The following is a 24,483-nucleotide window of genomic DNA, read 5'->3' on the forward strand; positions in this document are numbered from 1 at the left end:
AGACCGGTCAGCCTCACTTCAATCCCCGGCAAAATCATGGAGCAGGTCCTCAAGGAAACCACTTTGAAGCACTTGGAGGAGGAGAAGGTGATCAGGAACAGTCAGCATGGATTCACCAAGGGCAAGTCATGCCTGACTAACATAATTGCCTTCTATGAAGAGATAATTGGCTCTGTGGATGAGGGGAAAGCAGTGGATGTGTTATTCCTTAACTTTAGCAAAGCTTTTGATATGGTCTCCCGCAGTATTCTTGCCAGCAAGTTAAAAAAGTATGGATTGGATGAATGGACTGTAAGGTGGATAGAAAGTTGGCTAGATTGTTGGGCTCAATGGGTAGTGATCAATGGCTCAATGTCTAGTTGGCAGCCGCTATCAAGCACAGTGCCCCAGGGGTCAGTCCTGGGTTTGGTTTTGTTTAACATCTTTATTATTTGATCTGGATGTTGGGATTAATTGCAACCTCAGCAAGTTCGCATATGACACTAAGCTGGGGGGAGAGGTAGATACACTGGACGGTAGGGATAGAGTCCAGAGTGACCTAGACAAATTGGAGAATTGGGCCAAAAGAAATCTGATGAGGTTCAACAGGGACAAGTGCAGAGTCCTACACTTAGGACAGAAGAATCCCATGTACCGCTACAGTCTGGGGACTGACTGGCTAAGCAGCAGTTCTCCAGAAAAGGACCTGGAGATTATAGTGGACGAGAAGCTGGATATGAATTGACAGTGTACCCTTGTTGCCAAGAAGGCCAATGGCATATTGGGCTGCATTAGTAGGAGCACTGCCAGCAGATCGAGGGAAGTGATTATTCCCCTCTATTCGGCACTGGTGAGGCCACACTTGGAGTATTACATCCAGTTTTGGTCCCCCCAGTACAGAAGGGATGTGGACAAATTGGAGAGAATCCAGTGGAGGGCAACAAAAATGATTAGGGGGCTGAGGCACATGACTTACGAGGAGAGGCTGAGGGAACTGGGATTGTTTAGTCTGCAAAAGAGAAGAGCAAGGGGGGATTTGATAGCAGCCTTCAACTACCTGAAGTGGGTTCCAAAGAGGATGACGCTAGGCTGTTCTCAGTGGTGGCAGATGACAGAACAAGGAGCAATGGTCTCAAGTTTCAGTGGGGGAGGTCTAGGTTGGATATTAGGAAACACTATTTCACTAGTTGGGTAGTGAACCACTGGAATGGGTTACCTGGTGGGGGTTGGGGCAGGGTGTGGAATCTTCATCCTTAGAGGTTTTTAAGGCTTGACAAAGCCCTGTCTGGGATGATTTAGTTGGTGTTGGTCCTGCTTTGACCAGGGGATTGGACTAGATGACCTCCTGAGGTCTCTTCCAACCCTAATCTTCTATGATTCTATGTCTGAGTTGTTCTTTTTGTCACTTGGCTTTTTTCACATGTGTAAGATTTTGGAACAGATATCATTTCATTTCTTTTTTTAGAAAAGTAATTAATCTAAATATACATTGATGTATCTTTTTAAAAAAAATAAATGTAAGACAATATCTTTAAATACCAGACTACCAATCTTAATTCAGCAACCAAGATTTCACATTGATATTTTGCATTTTTTTATACTAAGATTTTCCTTTTCTTCCTGCAGAACACCTCTCTTCTGTGTTTATCCCCAGGTTGCTAAATTGCCAGAATTTGTCCTCCCTTTCTCTGTCTCGCTTTCTTACATCATATAACTCCTGTCTTCTGTCACCTTTATTGACTACCAAGTATCTCTGAATCCAGGAGCAAATTGGCCTCTTGATTTTTTTTTCTTCTTCCATCTATAGCTGCCAATATTCTCTAACAAAAACATAGCAGATAACAAATTTGCATAAATGTTTATATATTTGCATATATTCATATATTTTTACCCCCAACGGCAGTTAAGTCTATTAACAGGCTTGCATTTTCTTTAGGAAAGGTCTACCAATTTCCACTGAGCTTTTTGGCACTTTTTTTTTAAAATCTGTAGTATCCTCTGGACATTTAAATGGGATTAAGTGGTGTTTTGTCTGGGCCCTCTGCACAGGAATGAATGTCTTTCTTCAAAATTAACTAAGCACTTTCGTTATAAAAATATTAATAATTTAAAAACAATCCTAGCCATTCCCTTTTCTGGGCTTCTGAGTGCACCCTCTCTGTCCTGAGCCAGAGCCTCAGTTGTTGTAAACTGGTATAGTCCTATTGACTCCAGTGGAACTATGAGGGTCTAACCCAGTCTGTCTTGTTTGTACTGTGAACTTTTCAAGAGAGGAATTGTCTGTATTCTGTATCCTATACAACACCAATCACATTGTTTTTTCTTTACAAAATAATTAACAATAATTCATTTTAAACTAAATAATTGAGGATGTTACTTGCTTGAAACTGATGTAAAATAAAATTAGATTTCATTCTACTAAATTTCTGGCTCCCTTGCTTTTAACTTCTCTGGAGAATTGAGGTAAAACTTAATAACATAATGAATTTAAATACCCAAAGGTTTGATTGATGGAAAGCCCAGAGGAGTTCCAGGTCACCCTCTGATCTTAATGCTATCTAGCTAGGATGTACATGGGCAGAGCCTTCCTTAGTATTACTTTCATCCCTCAGTTCAGGAAGTTCCTTGCATTTCATCAGCAAGAAAGTTAGTAGGTCAGCTTTAGTTTGCATTTCTTCACTGTGGGACCTCATTTTGCTTTTTATCTGTCAAGGGATATTAAATCATTCAAGAAGAAAATTTCTAATTCCTTACAAAATAATGCTTTGGGGCTTCGGGATATGCCAGTAATTGTAAAGCCAAGCTACTACAGTATACTGTAATCCAGGGGTAGGCAACCTATGGCACGGGTGCCGAAGGCAGCACGCGAGCTGATTTTCAGTGGCACTCACACTGCCTGGGTCCTGGCCACCAGTCCAGGGGGCTCTGCATTTTAATTTAATTTTAAATGAAGCTTCTTAAACATTTTAAAAACCTTATTTACTTTACATACAACAATCATTTAGTTATATATTACAGACTTATAGAAAGAGACCTTCTAAAAAAGTAAAAATGTATTACTGGCATGAGAAACCTTAAATTCGAGTGAATAAATGAAGATTCGGCACACCACTTCTGAAAGGTTGCCGATCCCTGCTGTAATCATTTATCTATCAATTGTGTGTAGTGTTTCTGTTTAATAATAGATTAAACAATTAAGCTTCCTGAGGGAGGATAAAAGCAACATATGCTCCAGTGTTGGTACTAAGGATAAAAAAGCCTGGTCCAGGGGTCTGTAGCTCCACCATGTCTTCTGCGAGGCCTTTCCTAGGACTGAGAAGCCTTCTTCCCTAATAATTCCAGCTCTCACCATTTTTAAGAGAGAATTTAAGTCCTTTACAATATGTTTATTAGCTTTCTTTTCCCATTTTCAGCTTATTGCCACCTCTTTTTCAGAACCCTTTGACCTGTTTGTTATGACTGAGAATTGTCAGTATTTGTTTTCAGTTTATTTAAAATTGTTTTATTACATGCAGCCACTTAAGAAATTTGTCAGTGATTGTGCTCTGTAAATAAAATTGTCATTATTACTTTTATTGCAATTTTTGCTTTGTTACTTATAGCAGAACTTTAACATTATTATAACAGCTTTTTAGTTTCCTTTTTGCTGTTTTATTTTGCTGTTTATTAAACTTGCTTTAACTTTGTTTGGCTTTTACTGTGGGTCCCATCCTACATTTCTGCCACATCCAAAACACCAAGTGACGTACTGGAACATTTGTGTGCAAAAGAATGGCAATATTTGGCCCTGTATTTGGTTTCTGGACACTGGAAATCCTCACTATCTCTTTGGCTATACAGTATCTAGACTGCAATCACCGGGTGCAATTTTAGTTCAAGCCAACATATCCAAACTAACTTTAATCTAGCTAGCATGAGTCCCAGAGGAAGCAAGCACCAGCAGTGTGGACACCAGCGCAATCTGTACAAATCTAAGTAGAGCCCTGGGTAATTAGTTGTGGGGCTATCCTGTGCTGAAGTTCATACTGCTTCACAGATGAACCAACTTTCTACTGTGCCAGAAGTAAGTTGGCTGCCAATGAGTGCTCAGCACCCACCATTTTTTTCCCATGGGTGCTCCAACACCGGAGCTCCAGGACCTGAGCTAACTACATTAAAGCTCGCTTGGGTATGTTGACTCATGCTGCAATCACAGTCTTGGGGTACCCTTAGTCATATGTCATCATCACACATAGACTTGCAATAAAACTGATGAAATTAGAAGAGTATGTTATTTGCATTGCCACAGGAATTCTGGAGACTTTTAGGGAAATTGATTTACTACCACAGGTACTATTTAATCTTCATACAGCAACCATGTTTTTGTTACTATTTTGTGACACTCTTTTGTGATCCATTTATAACAAACACAGGTTAGATGTATCCAAACAGCAGATTTAGTCACAAATATATTGCCAACCATGTCTGTTCCTCTATGTTTATCATGCTGCCTAAGCATGTTTGTATCATTGAATTCAGGGGGAAAAAATCCAAGAAGCCATCACATAGTGCTTTAGCAGAGTAAAGAGTTCCTGAAGGATTTAACCACAGAACAGCATTATCAGTTTGTTACGAACTGCACTCAGGGATAGCCTACATTACAGAGAGATGAGAGGAAAGAAGACCAGCCAACTTGATTACACAGATATGGTAAGGGATCCATTTTCACTGGGGAAAAACGGTGTGCTGAACTGTTTATGAGAATAAACTCTTAATTTAAGTCCCAGGCAGAGTTGTCATACTGTCCATTGCCAGTTACCAACATATAGGTATTGTTATGGTAGAGGTCACCAGATGGTACTGATAAACTTAGGTTAGAAGCGCTTTTTTTCTTCACATGAGAGCAAGTTTTTAGTCTTGGAAGAAAAGGCCATGTTATTAGTTTTGTGATGCAGATTCCTTAGGGGGATCTATGGTGCAGGGGCGGCTCTAGCCATTTCGCCGCCCCAAGCACGGCGGCACGCCGCAGGGGACGCTCTGCCGGTCGCGGGTCTCGCGGCTCCAGTGGACCTCCCGCAGACGTGCCTGCGGAGGGTCCGCTGGTCCCGCGGTTCCACTGAAGGCACGCCTGCGGGAGGTCCACCGGAGCCGCCTGCCGCCCTCCCGGTGACCGGCAGAGTGCCCCCCAAGGCATGCTGCCCCAAGCACGCGCTTGGTGTGCTGGGGCCTGGAGCCGCCCCTGCTATGGTGAGCAGCAAAGGAGATTACTCTCTGCCTTAATCTCACTAACTAGAATAAATTCTTGAGGTGGGGTTGTTCTTTGGAGTTCAAGCACTGGTATTTGGGCTGAGATACTTGAAAGAGGGGATTGCCTGTGTGCTGCTTGTGACCTCCTCTGTTAAAGGACTGGACTGTATGTGTAAAATAAACCAATTGCACTAAGAATATACTCATATTCCATGTAATTGATTTCTCCTCCAATGAAAAGCTGACCTGTAAGGTTCTGCCATCTGCTACCACTGAGCATAGAGGCAACAACAGTATTATGGTCTTGCAGAAAAGAGATCATAGTTAAGGTTGCAAAAGAATTTTCTGTTTTACAGGGTCTGTACCTCAGTGCCTCTCCTTTGTTAGGAACCCTCTTTTATAAACACACCCGGGAAATTTGAACCAGTTTTCAGCCACTAATTAACATGTGTGGAATGATCCCCAGTATGTAGTTTGTGTTTGTATATTGGGTTTTTAGGAAATTTGAGAAAACTGGAACACTGGAAAAACTTGATTTCCCCCTTCCCTGCCCCCCCCACCCCTACACACACATTCCATGTCTACTGCTGCTGCCTGAGCAGTAACATTGTGACATCAGAAATAATCAGCCACTAATCACTCTTTCCCTCTGTAGTTCCATTTCATACTTGGGGAGAGTGCCCTGGTTGTCATGGCAACAGCTGCTTTTGATTGTTGATTTACTTCAGGTACTGGAACATTCTCACAGAGAAGGGTCCAATGAAGAGCTGACTGGGTTTGGATAAGCTCCTGCAATGCTCCTTTAGGTTCGAACTGGGGTAAATTACACTGTTTCTTTTCAAAGGATAATTGTTACTGTCCTCAAAAAGGGTTACATGGAAATAAGAAACAATTTACATGACAAGGAGGTGGCATTTTGTATGTGCTGCTTAAAGATGGGAGGGGGGTGACTTTCTGAATTAACCTTTTAAATAGGCAGGGAATTATAGCTATGAGTTCCTACCTTAGTGTTGTTACACAGTTAAAAACAAGTGTCAGAGGGTAGCTGTGTTAGTCTGTATCCACAAAAACAACCAGGAGTCCACTGGCACCTTAAAGACTAACAGATTTATTTGGGCATAAGCTTTGGTGGGTAAAAAACCCACTTCTTCAGATGCATGGAGTGAAAGTTGCAGATGCAGGCATTATATAATGACACATGAAGAGAAGGGAGTTACCTCACAAGTGGAGAACAGTTAAAAACAGTTTTATTTAGAAGCTGTGGGAAAACAAAGTTGCATTAATAAAAACAAATGTGTTTCATTTGACAGCAGTTTAATTTATTATGGTCAACACAGCAGTGAGTGGTGAAATATGAAGCATCACAAAAATAAACTGGCAAGAAATGCATTGAAGACAATTTTGTAAGTCAGGGGTCGGCAACCTCTGGCACACAGCTTGCCGGGGTAAGCACCCTGGCGGGCCGGGCTAGTTTGTTTACCTGCCATGTCCGCAGGTTCAGCCAATTGTGGCTCCCACTGGCCACAGGGAGGGTGGCAAGCCGTGTGCCAGAGGTTGCCAACCCCTGGTGTAAGTGCTTTATTTTTTAAATAGGCATAGATATAAAAATATTTTCTATTAAAAAAAAGTAAGGAAATTCATAAACAGAAAACTTGGTTTAACCTTAGTCAAAGTTGCTCTCATCAATGAACTAAACTGTGAAAATTAGGAAATACAAAGTTAAGGATTGAAAGTTTGCAAAATCATGCATTCTCAAGTTGCCCAGACAAGCTTAATTCAGCCTCCTTGTATAAATGCATTATGATACAGTCTTTAATTACATGCAGAAGTGACTATCTGTGAAAAGTTTGGGGTAAATGACTTGCCCAGCCTCACACGGCTCAGTGGCAATGGCAGGGATCACATCCTCATCTTAATGGTGGTATTCAACTGCCCTAACAACAAGACCATCCTTTCTCTTCCTGCAGTCTCCTACCTCCTTCATTATAAACCTTCCAGCTTCTGCAACAAAGGAAGCAAGAGTCCTACAGACAACAGAGTCCTTCACTACAGAGTTCCAGTTCATCCTCAGAGCACATTTGTCCTCTGCTTTGAATGAATTAGGCATCCTGTGTAATAAAATAAAATAAAATAAAATAATAATAATAATAATAATAAACAATGGATCATGTAATTAAAGATTGTACCATAATGCATACCGCACAAGGGGGGCAAATTAAGACGGAATGAGCAGTGTTCATTCTATCATTTCCTAATTTGAGAGTGCTTGACTTTCAACATTTATTAATCCTTTTTATTCCTTAGCTTTATTTTCTATGGTTTTGTTTATTGATTAGGGGTTCTCAAACTTCATTGCACTGCAACCCCCATCTGACAACAAAAATTACTACATGACCCTAGGAGGGGAACCAAAGCCTGAGCCCACCTGAGCCCCACTGCCCTGGGCAGGGGGCCAATGCCCAAGCCCCACCACCCCAGGCAGGGGGGCCAAAGCCAAAGCCCAAGGGCTTTAGCCATCCAGGGTTGAAGTCCTCAGCCCCGTGTGGTGGGGCTTGGGCTTGGGCTTCGGCTTTGGCTCTGGGTGGTGGGGCTGAGGCTTCAGTCTTGGGCCCCAGCAAGTCTAGCACCAGTCCTGGTGCCCCCATGGGGTCCCAACCTACTTTGGGGTCCCAACCCACAGTTTGAGAACCGCTGGACCTTAACTAATGGAACTTGAAGTTTTTTTTGGTTTTGAATTATTATATATGGATGCAGACCATGTTTAGAGCCAGCCATGCCGCTAACTAGTTAAAAGCTCAATTAAAAGTTATAGTGTGGATGAGGTCAAAATCTTACATCTTAACAGAACTGTACATGGATTCAAACACTGTTGCATTTATGGTATGATCAATGTAAATTCGAAATGGGAAGAGAGCTAAAGTGAGGGAAAGCCTCTATCTACTTTTTAAAAAGGAAATGATAGCCCAGTATGCTTCCAAAATGAAATAGCTCTGCTATAGCACTTGTTCATGTTAAATACAGAACCCAGTTTTTAAGCAATGCGATGGGTAGGCATTGCAAATGGTGATAAGTTGTTGCAGGATTGGACCCTTGTATTGGACCTACACTTAGCACATCTTGGCTCCAAACCTGCAATCACCTATATATGTGCTTACCTTTATGCAGATGAGCAATGTCACTGGCTTCAACAAGACTACTCACATCTGTGATATTAAGCACATGGGCAAATGAGTTCAGCACTAGGAATATAAACTTCTCAGAGCGCGATTTCTGTTCTGTGTTTGGTCCACTCAACCTACTGTAAAATGGCCCAAACATCTAATGGTGCTATATAAATTATATTTTTCTTAATAGTAATCACAAGGTGAAGAGCCTGATGTACCAAAATGGGATCACAGTACAGAAAGAACACAATTAACTGTAGTAACCAAGATCCATATACTATTTCCTGTCCTAAAATGTTTGTTATGCCACTATCAACTGTTAAAAGCTACAATATATATCGATCCAGAGGTATGTGAAGAGGTTACTATATAGAGCTTGTTAGCGCTTTAGGATCTTTCCTGTTGAAAGGTGTACAATAAGATATTATTAATTGTTAATATTAGTATCAATGATGTAGCTGTATCATCAGAAGACAAACTAATTTCCCATGGTAGGCATGGTAGTGTTATCAGTCAAAATTATGCTGGGAAAAATGAGAGACACAATGTGGGTGAGGTAATTTCTTTCCTTGAACCAACTTCTGTTAGTGAAAGAAACAAGTTTTTAAGTTTACACACAGCTGTGTAAGCTCAAAAGCTTGTGTCTTTCACCAGCAGAAGTTGGTCCAATAAAAGATATTACCTCATCTACCTTGTCTCTCTAATATTCTGGGACCAACACGGCTACCACAACACTGCAAACTACTGGGGAAAATCTCAGTGAATCCACTGATAGATATTACTTTATCTACTGCATCTCTAGTTAAAAGAAATGGATTGTAGATAAGAAGGTAAAAAGAAACATACCAAATTAACCAAAATAAAAATGAAGTATATGAATGCTAGAAAGGTACAGGTGCATTTTTTGACAGAAAACTCAGCCAAAACTCTCACTGAAGTCTAATCAGGCAAAACTTCTTCCTGAGCAAGGTCAGTATGAGAAAGTGGAACTGTGATCATTTAACACGCTACAGACTAATATAATGCTATATGTATCAACTATATTTTTGTTGTGCAACTTGTTTCGTTTGTTGGTAAATGTATAAGATTTTCATCAATATCATTTTTGAGTGTTAACTATTACAGTAGTAAATTGGTTTGTCTTCTGATGATAGGACCACATTATTATTAGTAAGATAATTGCCAGTCTTGAACTAGACATTTATCTTCCACCAACAACTTAGGATGGAAATAAGGTACTATTTCTAATCACATATCTAAATATAGTATAATATTTTTCTCGTTAGAATATTTTGTTGTCATATGTATCTCTATAACATATATTGCCTAATTTACAATTATTTTAATACAAAAGCTTTTTTTTAAATTTAATGTGGTAAAAATAAAAAACAAATGTTAAGATGAAACTCCTTATAAGGAGGTTTTGTTTTTTTTTACCCTCTAAATCAAACCACAGACCTTTGATTGTGAACAAGTGTCACATTTTAAAATTCCTGAATACTGTAAAAGAGACTGAAATCCTGTCTAGAATACAACAAACATGGAACATTTCAATATTAAGTTCCTTGAGTTTCTAAGCACCAAGTGCATAGAACTTGTTGTGGCTTCCAGGGCTAACATCCCTTCTGCTGGAATTCCAGATAGTGGCAGTCTGCTGAAACATGAGTTCAGTTACCAAATATAGATGAGTGGCGTAAGAATACATAGTCACAGAGGACAGATATAATTCACAGGCCACAGTTGCCTCGATGCTTACTCAGGACCAAGCAATCTTTATTGAATAGTTAAAGCAACTTTCAGCTTTCGTAAGCAAAGAAGGAAAAAGCAGCCTTTCCTGAAATTAATTATATGTGAGACTCTTCAAACTGGCCTAACATATATAAGGTCTGTAATTTTGTGTGTGTGTGTGTGTGAATTCAATTAATTGTTCTCAGGAAATAATAGCTCAGGGCTTCAAAATCCATAGCAAAATAAGTATTTATTTGTTTTTGAAACACAATTAGAAATTTCCCTTCAACTCTGTTACTCATTTGAGTGGGCTTGATTTTATTTTGATTTTTTTAAAATCTCTGATTTTTCTTAGCACATTTTTAAAGATGTTTGTATTTTTCCTTAGTATTTCTCTTTTCATTACAATGAGAAAGTGAGATCTGTAAAATTACTTTCCATGGTACTCTGTACTTTACTGTTTATTCATGTAATGCTTTAAACTGATTAATTATTCAGATATTTTCTAAAAGTGTGAAAATTATTGCCACTGTAATATAATAGATTTTAATTAATTATTTTATCATGTTAATGGGTATAGCATCTGTGATTTTATATGACAAGATAAATATCAAATTGTACCTTGGAAATAATTTGTGCATAATATATCTTCCATAAAGTTAAACATTCCAAATAATATATATGCAAAATTTTTATTTTCCATGTTGTCTTTAAAACAATACAGTGCATTAATAATGGTGAATACACTTATTAGAGAGAAGTGCAAAGCACCATTATAAATATTCTGTTGTTTAACCAATAGATGCTAGAAATAGCATTAGATATTTCTAATTATGATCTTATGTGCTATTTGATAGGGTTAATGTTATTTTAACTTCATTTAGCTGTGACTTAAAGAAGCAAGTTGCTCTAAAGGAAATTTTGGATTCTCTGAATTACAGTGGATTTATACATTACAATATAAGTTTTAAAAGTGTCCTTTAGACCAAAATGTTTAAACTTAGATGCCTAAAGATAGACATGTAAATCCATACTTAGGCACCAAAATAAGTAGCCAGATTTTTCAGAAATGCTCAGCACTTCTAAACTGCTAAATTGTAGCCAGTTATCTTGCATATACTTTTTTAGATTTTGTTGACAATACATTGGCATGATTTCCAGATGTGTTCCCCTGTAAATAGGAATAAAGGGAAAGAGACAACCTAATTAAAGCAAGGACTACCCCTATCAATCTACTCTATAAAACTATGCTTCAAATATCAGAGGGGTAGCCGTGTTAGTCTGGATCTGTAAAAGCAGCAAAGAGTCCTGTGGCACCTTATAGACTAACAGACGTATTGGAGCATGAGCTTTCGTGGGTGAATACCCACTTCATCAGATGCATCCATAAAACAAACTCTTTGGCTTCCCTGTACTTCCCTTGTATGTCCTTGGTTGTAATCCACTGGCAAAGCACACAAAAAAAAAGAGATATCAAGAGAGGCATATACTAGTCCAGGAATTCAATCAATCAGTCAATCAGCTAATGATTATCTGCTGGGTAAGCCTCAGCGAAGTAACTAGAAGTAATTGGAGTGTGCATGAGCCAGTCTAAAATACATCTGAATGCATCTCATGACTATCAAGCCAGCTATCACTGAAGAAATGGAATAGGCCATACTGTGAACATGCAAAGTTTTAAACAATCTAGTTTTAAGAAATTTAACTCCCATGGAAATGAGAATATATATATATGGTCATGACAACCAGCGATATTTAAATCACTGTTGTTCAGCTGAATTAATATTCAGCAGAAGCAGTTATCATTCTTGGAGCCAAGTTGTCACTGAAGTAGCATCCAGGAAACCAAACAAGCTTCAACTCATGGAACTTCTTGCATATCATTCCATTTGGGGAACGGGTTTTATTCTGCCCCCACAGAACAAGCAAGGAATAAGATGCTTAAAAATGCTGTAGAAAAACTGAGAGGGGTTATAGACAATTTTATCTTTGTATAGAAGCTGCTTGGTACAAAGTGACTTGCAAGATATATGCATGAATCACACTCCCTTCAATATTGCTTTACTGTATTTATAGTTCATGGTAGTCTGATGTTCTATTAATTTAAATGATCACTGTATATAATGCTACCAAGGACAGGGGCAGCTCCAGGCACCAGCGCAGCAAGCACATGCCTGGGGTGGCAAGCCACAGGGAGCGGCCTGCCGGTCCCCGTGAGGGCAGCAGTCAGGCTGCCTTCGGTGGCATGCCTGTGGGAGGTCCGCCAGTCCCGCAGTTTTGGCGGGAATTCAGCAGTGAGTACGCCGAAGGTGCAGGACCAGCAGACCTCCCGCAGGCATGCCGCCAAATCCGCGTTACCAACGGACCTCCCACAGGCACGCCGCCGAAAGCCCCCTGACTGCTGTGCTTGGGGTGGCAAAATACATAGAGACGCCCCTGACCAAGGAACATACATGTTCCAACAGCAGTGAAGGAAATGAAATATTTACAACCAGAAGAAGATCATAAATAACATAATTAATAATAATTTTATATTATTAACCAGGAGAAAGCATGGCAATTCTAATCAAGGGAATTCTAGGGACTCATACTCATTCAGATTCTAAATAATAATAATACTAATAATTTGCTTAAATCACTTCAATGTTCTCTTATTGTGATTCAATGTTGCAATATGTTGTGATTTTGAAGGCAATTTTGTGGGGAAAGAAATGCAGGAACATCATGGAAATGATCATGAACCTAAACATATAATAATAGAATGGATAAGATTAATAGAAACCAATAAATTGCTGAAAATCATTTGGAGGAGATGAGCCTGTGCTAGCCAACATGCAGGGGAAAAACAAAACTAAACCCTTACAAATTCATAACAGGACTGCATGTAGAGGACCCACTCCTAAAACACTAACTTTGTAACTAGCCTGCTCTTGCTCTGTGTCAGTCAGTCCTATTCTAACTCAAAGTGAATGATCATGCTACAAATAATTCTTACATCGTTAGGATTTGACTTTTTCCCCACTTGCTTTTGTATCCTGTCATTTGTAAATAATGAATCTACAGTTATATGACACAAGCATATAAAGTGTTTGTTTTATTATGTGCATTTTCTTCCAGCATGCAAGACAGAAGGCATGAGCAGGTCGTGTCTCTACCCTTAATGCTGAAGGAGGCTTACTCAGCAGAGAAAAGAGCCCACGAGGATTACTCTGAAAACATGTCAGAGGCTTCCTCCTTTCATGACTTTTTTTATGATTCCATATCAGGCATACAGGATGGAGAGGTTTCAAATGAGCTATCTGCATTTCTCAGCAAGGAGGAGATAAGTAAAAGCCTTGACCTTGCCAGAGAAGCTATTGCTAATTCAGTGAAGGAGAATCAGAATGTAGAGCAGGATTTCACTCATAATTTCAACACTTCTCCAAAGTCATCAGAATATGCTTCTTCTAGGAAGACCAAAGTCCATGAACAAGAAGTTTTGAGGAGGCTTCAGGTGAGCAGCCCAAATTCACTATTCAGCACAGCTCAAACTCTCCCAGAGCAACAGAAACAGCAACCACCCACATCCCCTCAGGCAGCAAGCAGCATTTGCACTGTTCCTGGGAGGCAAGGCAGCATCTCGCCCTCGCTAACGACTAGCCCCAGCTTTATTCGGAGCCTAAGAAATGCAGAGAGATGTAGTCCAAATATGCAAAAGACAAGCCCAAAATCCAAATCAATGTCTCAGGGAGATGCTCCTTTCAGGAACAAGCTGTGTGACAAGGCTGCCATGTTCATTGAAGAACTTTCTTCCATATTTAGAGAAGCAGCAAAGGCAAGAGGCAGGAGTCCCAATGGGGACTCCTCTTCTCCTGACAGTGGATACCTATCTCCTAAAAAGAAACAGTCAGCCACGATAAATGCCTCAGTGAATCAGAGCCCTGGCAAAGCATGTCCAGAGACCAAACCTGAGGCAAAGTTACCTGAGACTCACCACAATGGAGAGCTCTTCCCTGACAGGAAGAATGTCACTCAAGAAAATGAAACTGCCTTCCACCATGAGCTCACCAATCCAGGTAGCTATCAGTCTTCAGCGCCTCGATTTACTCAGAAACTCCGGAGCCAGGAAGTGGCTGAAGGAAGCAAGGTGCTGCTGGAGTGCAGAGTTGCTGGAAACCCAACACCTCATGTCAGGTAGGTGTATAGCAGTTTAAAATGATCACAGACAATGGCTGATATCTTCTAATTTTACTTTTGTGGAAGAGTATCACCATGGACCTGCTCAAGGGTAATGTACAAGAAAATTCTAACAGTGCATGCTGACAGCCAAGTGGTTTTACTAATATATTCATGAAGTGACAGATTTTACCACCATTACCTTGGTGGTTCCTTACTGCGCAAATATTTCCATTGATTTCTACTTGCAGAGTAAGGTACAGTCGTCAGACGTCACCGGTATGGTGCTCTGCTCTGTTCAATGATGATAACAGTTGTCTGCGTGTATGTGTGTTCTCCCTGTGTGCTGTCCCAGCTCTGTGCAGATAGCTGGCACAGCAGATCTTGAGCGAACCACCCAGTGACCACAGACTCTAATAAGGTCTGAAGGCACCCAGCCAGGTTTATTGTCAAACGAAACACAGTCTCTAGCTCCTCAGATCAGATGTCTACAGTTAGTACATGTGTGCTTCCTGACAATGGACCGGCTCAGTCAGTGGCGGGATTTGCCACTGCCCCCTAGGCCTGACAAAGATGTCCACTTAGGGATGCATTCTTATACACAGGAACAAACAGGTTACACATCACTCCTGACGCATTGAAGTACAGACTCTCTATGCATTAGGGTGCTGCCTCTCTCCTGGTAGAGATTGGTTTGAACAAACAAGTTTATCCATCATATTGTCCTTTTGACCCTGTCTTTAGGATGGGTCAGTCTGTTCCTTGTTATCTCTGTGGGATGTGTTCATACTGGGCTGTTCTGGTGCCATCCTGGCACACGTTCATCTTATTAGTGCTTATATGTGTTTTTAGCAACCTTCTTGCCAACATCTGTGAGCAGGGCCTGCGTCTGGCTCACACCATAACTTTTCTTTATGTTAGCAATGTCTTGACCATTACTTCCATTCAGGCCTCAGGCCTCATACTGGGCCTCTGATACCAAGGGTTTATGTCTCAGGGCCTCATCTTACTACAGGTACTACTCAGTCCAAGTAAGGGTGGCAGAACCAGGCCCAAAATTGGCTTCAAGGGGACTACTTACGAGACTAGTGTCTCACCAATGTGAGTAAAGGGATTCACAATCTGGTCCTTAAATGCTGCAGTCACAAAGACTGTAAATAAGTGTATATATTGCATTTCTCTCAATCAGTTAGAACATTGGATAAATAACCTGAAAAAAAAACTTTCTAATAATTTTGTCACCTCCAGACAGAAGTCTTTCAGATTGAGACATTCTCAGAAGATATCAAGATGGTCCCTTTATCAAAACATTTCCTCCAGTATGTCGTTGGAATTTTGAACATGTATTGTTATGCTTGATAGGCATACTGAAATATCTACTGTAATAACAATTTTCACAATGTTCTCAATTGTTAAATCATACTTGTTAGCTATTATGAAAGTTCTAAATTTTACATTTCTAAAAGCTATAAACACCACTAAGGGAACTGAGCAAAATCTGAAAGGTGCTGAGAGCTTTCAAATCCTTTTGAAGCCAATGGAAGTTGAGGGCAATTGCAACTTGCAGGCCTGGGCATTTATTGGAAATGTGTCTGCCAATATTTTGTCTTAAATCAGATGTTTTCTTAAGCATCTTTAACAAGAAAAGAAACTGACAGATCAAAGCAATTATTGTATAAAGCAACATGTTTTTAACATGATTTTAACACAATTATTCATTAAAGTATTTCAAAGCAGCTGTTCTTCCTTAAATTGAAAAGCAAGTGAGAATGAATAGTCTAAAAATAGCAGACCTTAATAAGGAAGGGAATGTGAAAATGTTTGACACCAGAAAACAAGCTTAATCTTTAACTGATTTATTTTGGCTTGATTAGAAAGAACCGATAGTCAAGTTGTATACTACATTAATGTACTAGAGTGAAACAAGTCATATAGATACTCAAAGTTTCTACTGGGTTGACTATTTTTTACCAGTTCTAGCCTAATATGCCTGTTAATTTAACACTTCAGAATTATAAAGTATACATTTAGGGCACCTACCCTATGCTATAGGTACCTATCCAAAGATTGTAACCTATAATATGTATATGGAATCTTTCTCATACCAGTAACATGTCTAAAAATGGTGAAATATACTAAGTGTACTAAATGCATATAATCATCAGTTGATAATAACTTTAGATAACTGCTGAGCAGAACTGGAATCAAACCAGTGACCTAAAAGTGAAATGCTGTGTGAGATATAAGTCCTCAGTGAGGATGCAATATTATGAAAGCAAAGATACATCATTGTATCAACATTACAGTATCTCATTGCTATTATTTTGTCTAGCAGAACAAAGAGGTGTCAGTCTTATAGTTACTCAGACCCACAGCTGTGGACTCATCCATGAAAAACCCACAGCCATGGAAAGATGTGTGCAAAAACCTTAGATGCTTTCATAGTATTTTTGCATTGCTATTAAATTCATCCAGTCAGTGGTGTCTGCAAAGAAGCTACAAGTTCTTCACTTTAACTGACATGACTTTTTTTTTTAATTCCCTTAATATTGCAGGACTCATTAACTTACAATCTGGTCTACCCCTAATTGTTTTTATATGTGGTTATATCTTTGATTGGTGATATCTCTTTGTTACACTTCATTCAGGGACAATAGAAGAGATTAAAAAAAAAAAGTTTGTCAGCATGGTTCCTGGACTAGGGTGTGTGAGGTGCTTATGAAAAACAAAATCATGCTCCCTTGTGTGAATGCCATAGAAAGAGTGGCTTTTTCCTTTAATGTGAATGGAATAGTGATTTTAGAGATTGGGGAAGATTTGGAAAATATGCCCCACCGTGCAATAACAAATTATTTTCAATGCCGATAAAATTCGTCACTGGGGCTTATTGTAATCTTATCCACTTTACTGAAGAGGTCACTCTATCGCAAGTCAGGCAATGAGAATTTTGACAAATGTATTTCTCTTCAGTGAATAACACCAGGGGGCAGTATAAAGCAGTTTCAATATATTTATTTAGTTAAACACATTTCAGGGTGAACCATGAAAGTGGTACTATTATCCAGTCAGTTATTAAGAATTTGTTGTTAGACACAGGCGACAGCAAAAATTTGAACCCTCTCAGACTTTGTGGAAGTTTGGACCTAGACCCAGAGTCCATCTCTATATCTTGTCCAGGTTTTTTATTTATTAAAACAAATCACAAGTTGTATTTTAAGTCTCTATTTTAAGAGAAATCACAACTATTATACTATAAGACTAACATTAGCATAGCCTGGTTCATTAAGAAGGCTTCCAAAGAACTGTACATTGTGCACATAAGAATCCATTCTTCCTCCCTCCAGCACTGAAAAGCAGCCATCTTCAGGATGGAACAGTGTAATGGCCCATAACAACATCACACAGTAGTTCAACACAGGAAGGAAAAAATAATGAATCCAGATGAAACTGCAGAAGTAAATCAGAGTAGGCAAAATGTGCAACAGCTGAACTTAAAATGTTTCTACCATTTTCAGAGATATTTCTGCACTTATGTATATAGGCCCATATTTTCATAAATGGATGCCTGAAGTTAGTCTTCCCAATCCATATTTAAGCACCTAAATAAGTGGCCTGATTTTCTGAAGTGCTACACATCCAGGAGATCCTGCTGATTACATTCAAAGGGAATTTCTAGGTATATGCTACCTTAGATAACCAGGCCACTTATTTGAGACCTAAATCTATGGATTGGAGAAGCCTCACTTTGGACACCCTTTTTTCCAAAATCTTGAATATTAGGGGGAATAATGGTAGAACCAGTGAAAACTTTCACCTTTCATATCCACAGAAAGTAAGCATGCCAACTGTATGAAACTAAAGATGCCCACTAAACTGAAATTTGACCATAACACCAAGGCCAAACAGCAATATTTTTATGGTAAGTGCTATCAATCTTTAGTGACTAAGAGTATTCAGAATCTTGGTTTTGTATCTCATCTGAAAGGCAGAAACACCAATAGTATAATATCCCCTAAAACAGTGGTGCTCAAACTTTTTCAGTTGCATCCCCCCATTATCAGTAACAGAATCTGTCTATGCCCCCCCAATTACTGCACAGTCAAGCCTTCCTAAGTGAGGGAGCTTAGGCTGAAGGCAGAGCTGAGGGCAGAATTAGGGATGGGGGTGGAGCTGGGGCTACAGGCAGAGCTGGTTTGGGGTGGAGAGGGAATGAGGGCAGATCCAGGCTGGGGGTGGAGTGGAGCTGCAGCTGGGGTCAGAACTGGTCTGGGGGCAGAACTGGGTCTGGAGGCAGAGCAGGACTGGGGGCTGAATGGGGTTGGAGGTGTGGCTGTTAGCATGATGCTCCCTCCCTGCCCCCCTCCCAGGGGAAATGCCCCATAGTTTGAAAACCACTGCCCTGAAACCATGCTGAAGTAGTAGTACAATAGAACCTGAAAGATACGAACACCAGTGTTCCAGGTTTACCGGTCAGCTGGACACCCTCTGGATCTGGAAGTAATCAGGCAGCAGCGCAGACACACACAAAAAGCAAATACTTTACTGCCTCAGGGCTTCAGCTGGGGGGATGGGGGTTAGGGCTGCATCTGCAGGGTGATGTGGCTCCAGAGGATCAGAAGCTCTGACCCCCTGCCTAGAGCCTCCGGGTTCAGGGCTTTAGATCTGGGGGGAGTGCAGGAGCTCAGGACTTCAGCCCCACAGCTCAGCTCTTGGTTTCAGCCTCATGGGGGGCACTGGGGCTAAGGGCTTTAGCTATGAGGTGAGCGCTGGTTTCAGCCCCCTGAAGTCGGGAATCTAAAGCCCTGATGCTCCTGAGGGTCAGAAGCCGTGACCTCCCACCCCCACCCCACTGCCCAGAGCTCTGACACACACACAGCTGAAGTCAGTAACTTCTTGTTCGGAATTATGGACACTTCAGAGTTACAGATAGGGCTGGCTCAATGGGTTTTGCCGCCCCAAGCAGTGCATGCAAAAAAAGCCGCAATTGCGATCTGCAGCAGCTCTACTGCCGCTGCTTCATTCTTCAGCGGCAATTCAGGGGCAGGTCCTTCGCTCCGAGAGGGACTGAGGGACCTGCCGCCGAAGAGCTGGAAGTGCCGCCCCTCTCCGTTGGCCGCCCCAAGCACCTGCTTGCTGAGCTGGTGCCTGGAGCCGGCCCTGGTTACAGACAACGTCCATTCCCAAGGTGTCCGTAACTCAGTTTCTACTGTACATTAATGGCTGTGAAAGAACAGATCCACCTACTAAGTTACTATTATCACTTCCTTAAACACACTTTCCTCCAAGTACTGACCTGGCCTGACACTGGTTACCTGGTGGAGAATTAAGCATGAATGGGGCCAGGGCAGGTGCAAGGATGTTTCACGCCCTAGGCAAAACTTCCACCTTGTGCCTCCCCCTGAGCCCTGTGGCAGCTCTCCGCCCTCCCCCCACCCTGAGGTTCCCCCCCCCCTGCAGCACCTCCCCCCCTCCACCCTGAGGTGCCCCCCTCGCGGCAGCTCCCCCCGGCCCGGGGAGCCATGCGGCAGCTCCCCACCCCAGCTCACCTCTGCTCCGCCTCCTCCCCGGGCATGCCATCGCCGCTCCACTTCTCCCGCCTCCCAGGCTTGCGGTGCCAATCAGCTGTTTGGCACCGCAAGCCTGGGAGGGAAGAGAAGCAGAGCGGGGCGGCGTGCTCAGAGGAGGAGGCGGAGCAGAGGTGAGCTGAGGCAGGGAGCGGTTCCCCTGAGTACCGCACCCCCCCCTTACTTGCTGCAGGCGGCCCTCCCCACGCACCCCTGCCCCAGCTCCCTCCACCTAAATGCCAACGACGACCGGGGCGGCCGAAGATCCGGCCGCCGCGATCACCGCCAAAGGACCCAAAATGCCACCCCCCAAATACTAGCACCCTAGCTGACCGCCTAGGTCGCCTAATGGGTTGCACCAGCCCTGAATGGGGCCTAGGTCCAATTCAGCCAAATGGCCTCTAGCAAACCAAAGGGCCAGCCACAACAAACCAAGGTGCACCTGATGCTCCTGACCTCTTACTCTGCCGATATTACTTCAGGCTCCCTAGTTTCTGTAGTGGACCCCATCATTCTCTGGAACTGACCCTGCCCCCACCATGGATTCTTTGATCCAAACTTTAGGTCCAAGAACCCAGACCATGGCTTGGATCCTGTCTTGATCCACCACTTTTCTTGTAAGAGCCAGTGAGATCACAGGCAAAGGTAGTATGGCTGTAGGATATTACTGAAAGCAACATGATCTTCAGCTACAAAGCAAAGACGTTTTGGGTTATATTTAACTACTGTGCCAATAGATAAGTCTTCTGGATTTTAGTAGTCTGAATATACAGAAATGTAGCATATTGAGTAGGAAATATGAGTAGCCATCTGTACAAACAATATGTCCAAAATGTTCTTGAATATAATAAAATTTGTTCCAAAATGGACACTTATTCTATAAGCTAAAAAAGCAAGGTGAACTCATCTTATATTTCGTTTTAAGGACTGTATCAACCTTATATTGTATTTAAATACCTTTTACCTTATGAACACTATCCTTTAGAAAATTAAAATTTGCTCTGAAATCAAATAGATGTCCCTCTCACTTTAAAAAACTTGTCTTTTGGCTTAAAACTGGAAAAGCAGAACCAAAGTGTGAACCATTGGACTTACTCTCTTGCTCATATGAACCAGTTATGGTAATATGATATTGCACTATTTTAGAATCCTATGTCTTTAGCAATGTGAATAATCAAACAAGTGAGTGACTTAATAAAAGATTTAAATGGGTTGGCCAAGATTTGCAAAAATAAGTACCTAAAATTAGGCTCCTAAATCCACATTCAGGCCACAATCCTACAATGAAGCTAGCATAGCTCAGACAATGGGGTTCACTTGGGTGCAGGAACAGATTCAAGCACAGCTCATTTCAGGATTAGGACTTTAGGCACATAAACAAATTACTGTTTGTAGTTTTAAAAGGTGCTGAATATCCATCAGCTCCCCTGGACTTCAAAAGTAGCTGCTGGGTGCTCAGGAGCTTTGAAATCAGTCTGCCTATTTAGGTGCATAAAAATATATTTAGAAGCCTATCTTTAGGCATCCATGCTTATTTTGTATTATACACATCCCATATGTACATGTAAACAACATGCCTCTTTTGCTCACTACAAGCTACTTCCCTTCATGACTACTACGTACCTGGACTCTAACCTGATCCCTTGAGTAGGGTGAATCAGGGCAACTGCTCCAGGTCTGTTCTAATTTACCTACTAGTTTCATCCTTTTAACTTGTCCCCTTCCCTTATTTCCCAACCCAGTACTGCTACTTCTTAGGAATTATGGATGTTCATGGGAAGAGTCAACCAGAGAATTCTCTTTTTGGAGAATGAGTGATACCTATAGAGTTCTACAACCAGCAAGATTATCACCAAGGCAATTAACAATAGTAGGTGTTTGTTTCAATGGTTAGAGAAGTCTTTTATAAAAATATAAAGAAATAATGTATGCTATAGGAATATCAGTAGGAAGTGCTTTTGTGGAAAAGACTACAGTTCAGTACCATGCCCATAACCATTATCTTGTATTCTATAACCTGTTTTCATAATCAAGATTAACTTGTTCTCACAAATTAAAAACTGGATTTTTATGATTAACATTAATGATTGTCACACCAATTTTCAGAAGAGGCTAGACAAGACAATAATAACCTAAGCTCATTAGACATAGAATTGCTGGTTTATTCTAGCATTAAAGCTTATAATGAAAAATATTTGTTTTAAAAGCTCATGCTGGCTATAAAGCCTTTAAAACCCCAGAAAGTTTGTTACTGATGCTGAAATTGTAGCAAAGGGTTTTTTTTCATATATACATTTCCTACAAATATGTATCTTACTATTGCTGTAACAACTACCATAGACTTTCTCAGATTTTTTTTCTTTTTTTAAGAAACAACTTTTCTGCTAAAATTAACCTTAATACTCCCCTGTTTTCCTAGAGCCTGTTGGTATAGTGTATTTGGTGTCTAAAGTATGTAAATATTTTTCTACTTATTATATCATAGTGCTAAAGCCTTAAGGAGAGGGAGGGTGTTTAAATAGAGGACTAGTTATCTAACTTGTATTCTTTCATTATCTCCCACAAGTTCTGTCTTTTGTTAAATTGCTGCAGTAGCAAAGTATTCCTCGGATTTAAGTTCTTTTGGGGTAGGGGCATTGTCATCTTATAGGTGGGTACTGCACCTACCCTATGAATGGTGCTACTAAAATATAAATAATAATACATGAACTTTTGTGTGTGTTGCTATGAGCCTAACTACAGAGGGAGAAACTATCGTAGCTATTTTTAACCTACCAGCATGCCCAGTACAGGAAGCTAAAATTTGTTTCAAATCTGTGTATTAACAGTAGACTGTTATGGCTGTTTTTCCTTATATATAAATGTAAGGAAATAATATCCCTGCCCAAGGGGAGATTTCTCTGGATGTTACATCACTTCTTTTCATTTTTTCCTAATTTGCTTTCTTAACCTTTCATAATCACTTGGCGTTTTTTGTTTTTGTTGTTTTGCCTTTGATTTATATTCTTCTTTCCTTTGTTGCTTTCTCTTTGTTGAATTCTCTTTGTTAAATTTTAGAAATCAGAGTAGTATCCCTTTCCTATTTCGGTGTCTCCCCCAGTTATCTGTTGTCCTCTTTTTTTCCTGTTCTGTGGCCTGTATCACCATTCTCTTTTTCCCTTCTGAAATCTCTCTTCCTACTTCACCTCTCATTTGGGATAATGTATTTCTATGTCTGAATGCTCAGGGAGCACCTCTCTTACAGAAATTCTGAGCATCTTTGGGCTGCAACAGGAAAGTTAATATGTATTGAAAAAGCACTCTCAGTGATTGATGTGATTATTTTATCACGTCTCCTGCTTTTTTATTTTTGGAAAGCATGCTGTGATTGGGCAAATGAGTTTTCCTAGCCAACTCTGCCTGGGGAGCTCCTTTTGGAAGGGAGGATTTTCTATGATATCAATGGGCAAACTATGCAAATTCTGACTGCAGTAATTTGTGCTGATATGCCCTGTGGATTTTAGGGTGGATGAGAGATCTGGCAGAGATCTCTCCCCACCCACCTTGTGTGCTGAACACTCACAGTAGGGATTATGTGGAATTGGGAAGAATATGCTATGGAGGCAGCATTCCTTTGTGGCCAGGATGGTTTAGATCAGGCTCCCCCTGCTTGGCTGAAGGATAGAGCAGTAGTTTTCTTTAACTTGTTAGGAAGATGCCTTTCCTTTTAAGAACCAAGAGGGTGTTGAATGGGCATCATGATTGTCTGCTGATACTATTTGTGCATAAGTGCCTGGGAACCGATGCAGTGTGTGAATATCCATTGTTATTCGAGGTAAATGTCTTATTTCCCCGCCCCCCCCCCCCCACACACACACACTTTGTGGTCAAATTTATACAAATAGTAACACTAGTGATAAACTGGTGGGAGGAGAGTCAGGCCCCTACAGTGCCATTGGGAAATGACCCTTCACAGGGACTGGGTGTTGATAATAGGATATTTTATCCTATGTAACTTTGGACACCAGTCACTGGTTCAAGTGTGGTTTAGTGTGTTAACAATGGCTGTTCAGGGACCTAGAAACAAGCTTGTGTGTGCAAAGACTCCAAGGACAGAAGAGGCAGGGATGCTGAGCAACTCTTAAACTACTAATTTCACCCATTTTTGTCCCTCTGGTATATGTGTGAGGGTTGTTTGACAGATGATGCATTTCTGCTGTCCGTTATTCTTTCTGTGCACTAAAAGGAGTTCTGTCCTCAGGCAGACTGTCTAGTACCCTTCACTGAACGACCTTTTAAAAAAATCACAAACTTGTGTTCCACCGTGAAATATCACACCATAAATTAAAAAAAGTTAGGTGCATAAAGATGGAAGTTATGAGAGGCAATATCAAGATAATGGGGCAATTGTTTTAATAAATAATAATAAAAAAAACCAAGGACTGCTGTCTTAAATTGGATTTAGGCAGGAATCCCAGCTCAGTCAGTTTATTGTTCAGCAGCTATTTGTGAATACAAGTTTTTGTCCCGATGTATTTCTAATTACATCATGAATATTCTAAAGATGACTTGATCCACTTCTTTAACAGTTACCCCTTTTTGTCTGCCTCTGCTACAAAATGCAGATCTAAAATTGCTGACTAACACACCCAGATAAATAGCATCTTGATTACTATTTACAAAAGAAA

The 24,483-nt window shown here is 40.7% G+C and overlaps 1 protein-coding gene across 4 annotated transcripts in view; it reads left to right on the plus strand.

Annotated features, from left to right (window-relative positions):
- The first annotated feature begins 5,946 nt into the window (after positions 1 to 5,946).
- PALLD (palladin, cytoskeletal associated protein) overlaps positions 5,947 to 24,483 on the plus strand; it is a 328,370-nt gene continuing 309,833 nt past the window's right edge. The window contains exons 1-2 of one of the 4 annotated variants that reach the window (XM_045017800.1): positions 5,947 to 6,023; positions 13,215 to 14,270. In XM_045017800.1, coding sequence (XP_044873735.1) covers positions 13,216 to 14,270 — 1,055 coding nt within the window. In that variant the 5' untranslated portion in view covers positions 5,947 to 6,023; position 13,215. Of the gene's footprint in view, positions 6,024 to 10,098; positions 10,254 to 13,214; positions 14,271 to 24,483 lie in introns of those variants that run through there. The other 3 variants (XM_045017801.1, XM_045017802.1, XM_045017799.1) reach the window with 3 other exon arrangements.

The sequence above is a fragment of the Mauremys mutica genome, chromosome 5 (genome assembly GCF_020497125.1).
Source record: "Mauremys mutica isolate MM-2020 ecotype Southern chromosome 5, ASM2049712v1, whole genome shotgun sequence".
In the NCBI taxonomy this organism is placed as follows: Eukaryota; Metazoa; Chordata; order Testudines; family Geoemydidae; genus Mauremys; species Mauremys mutica.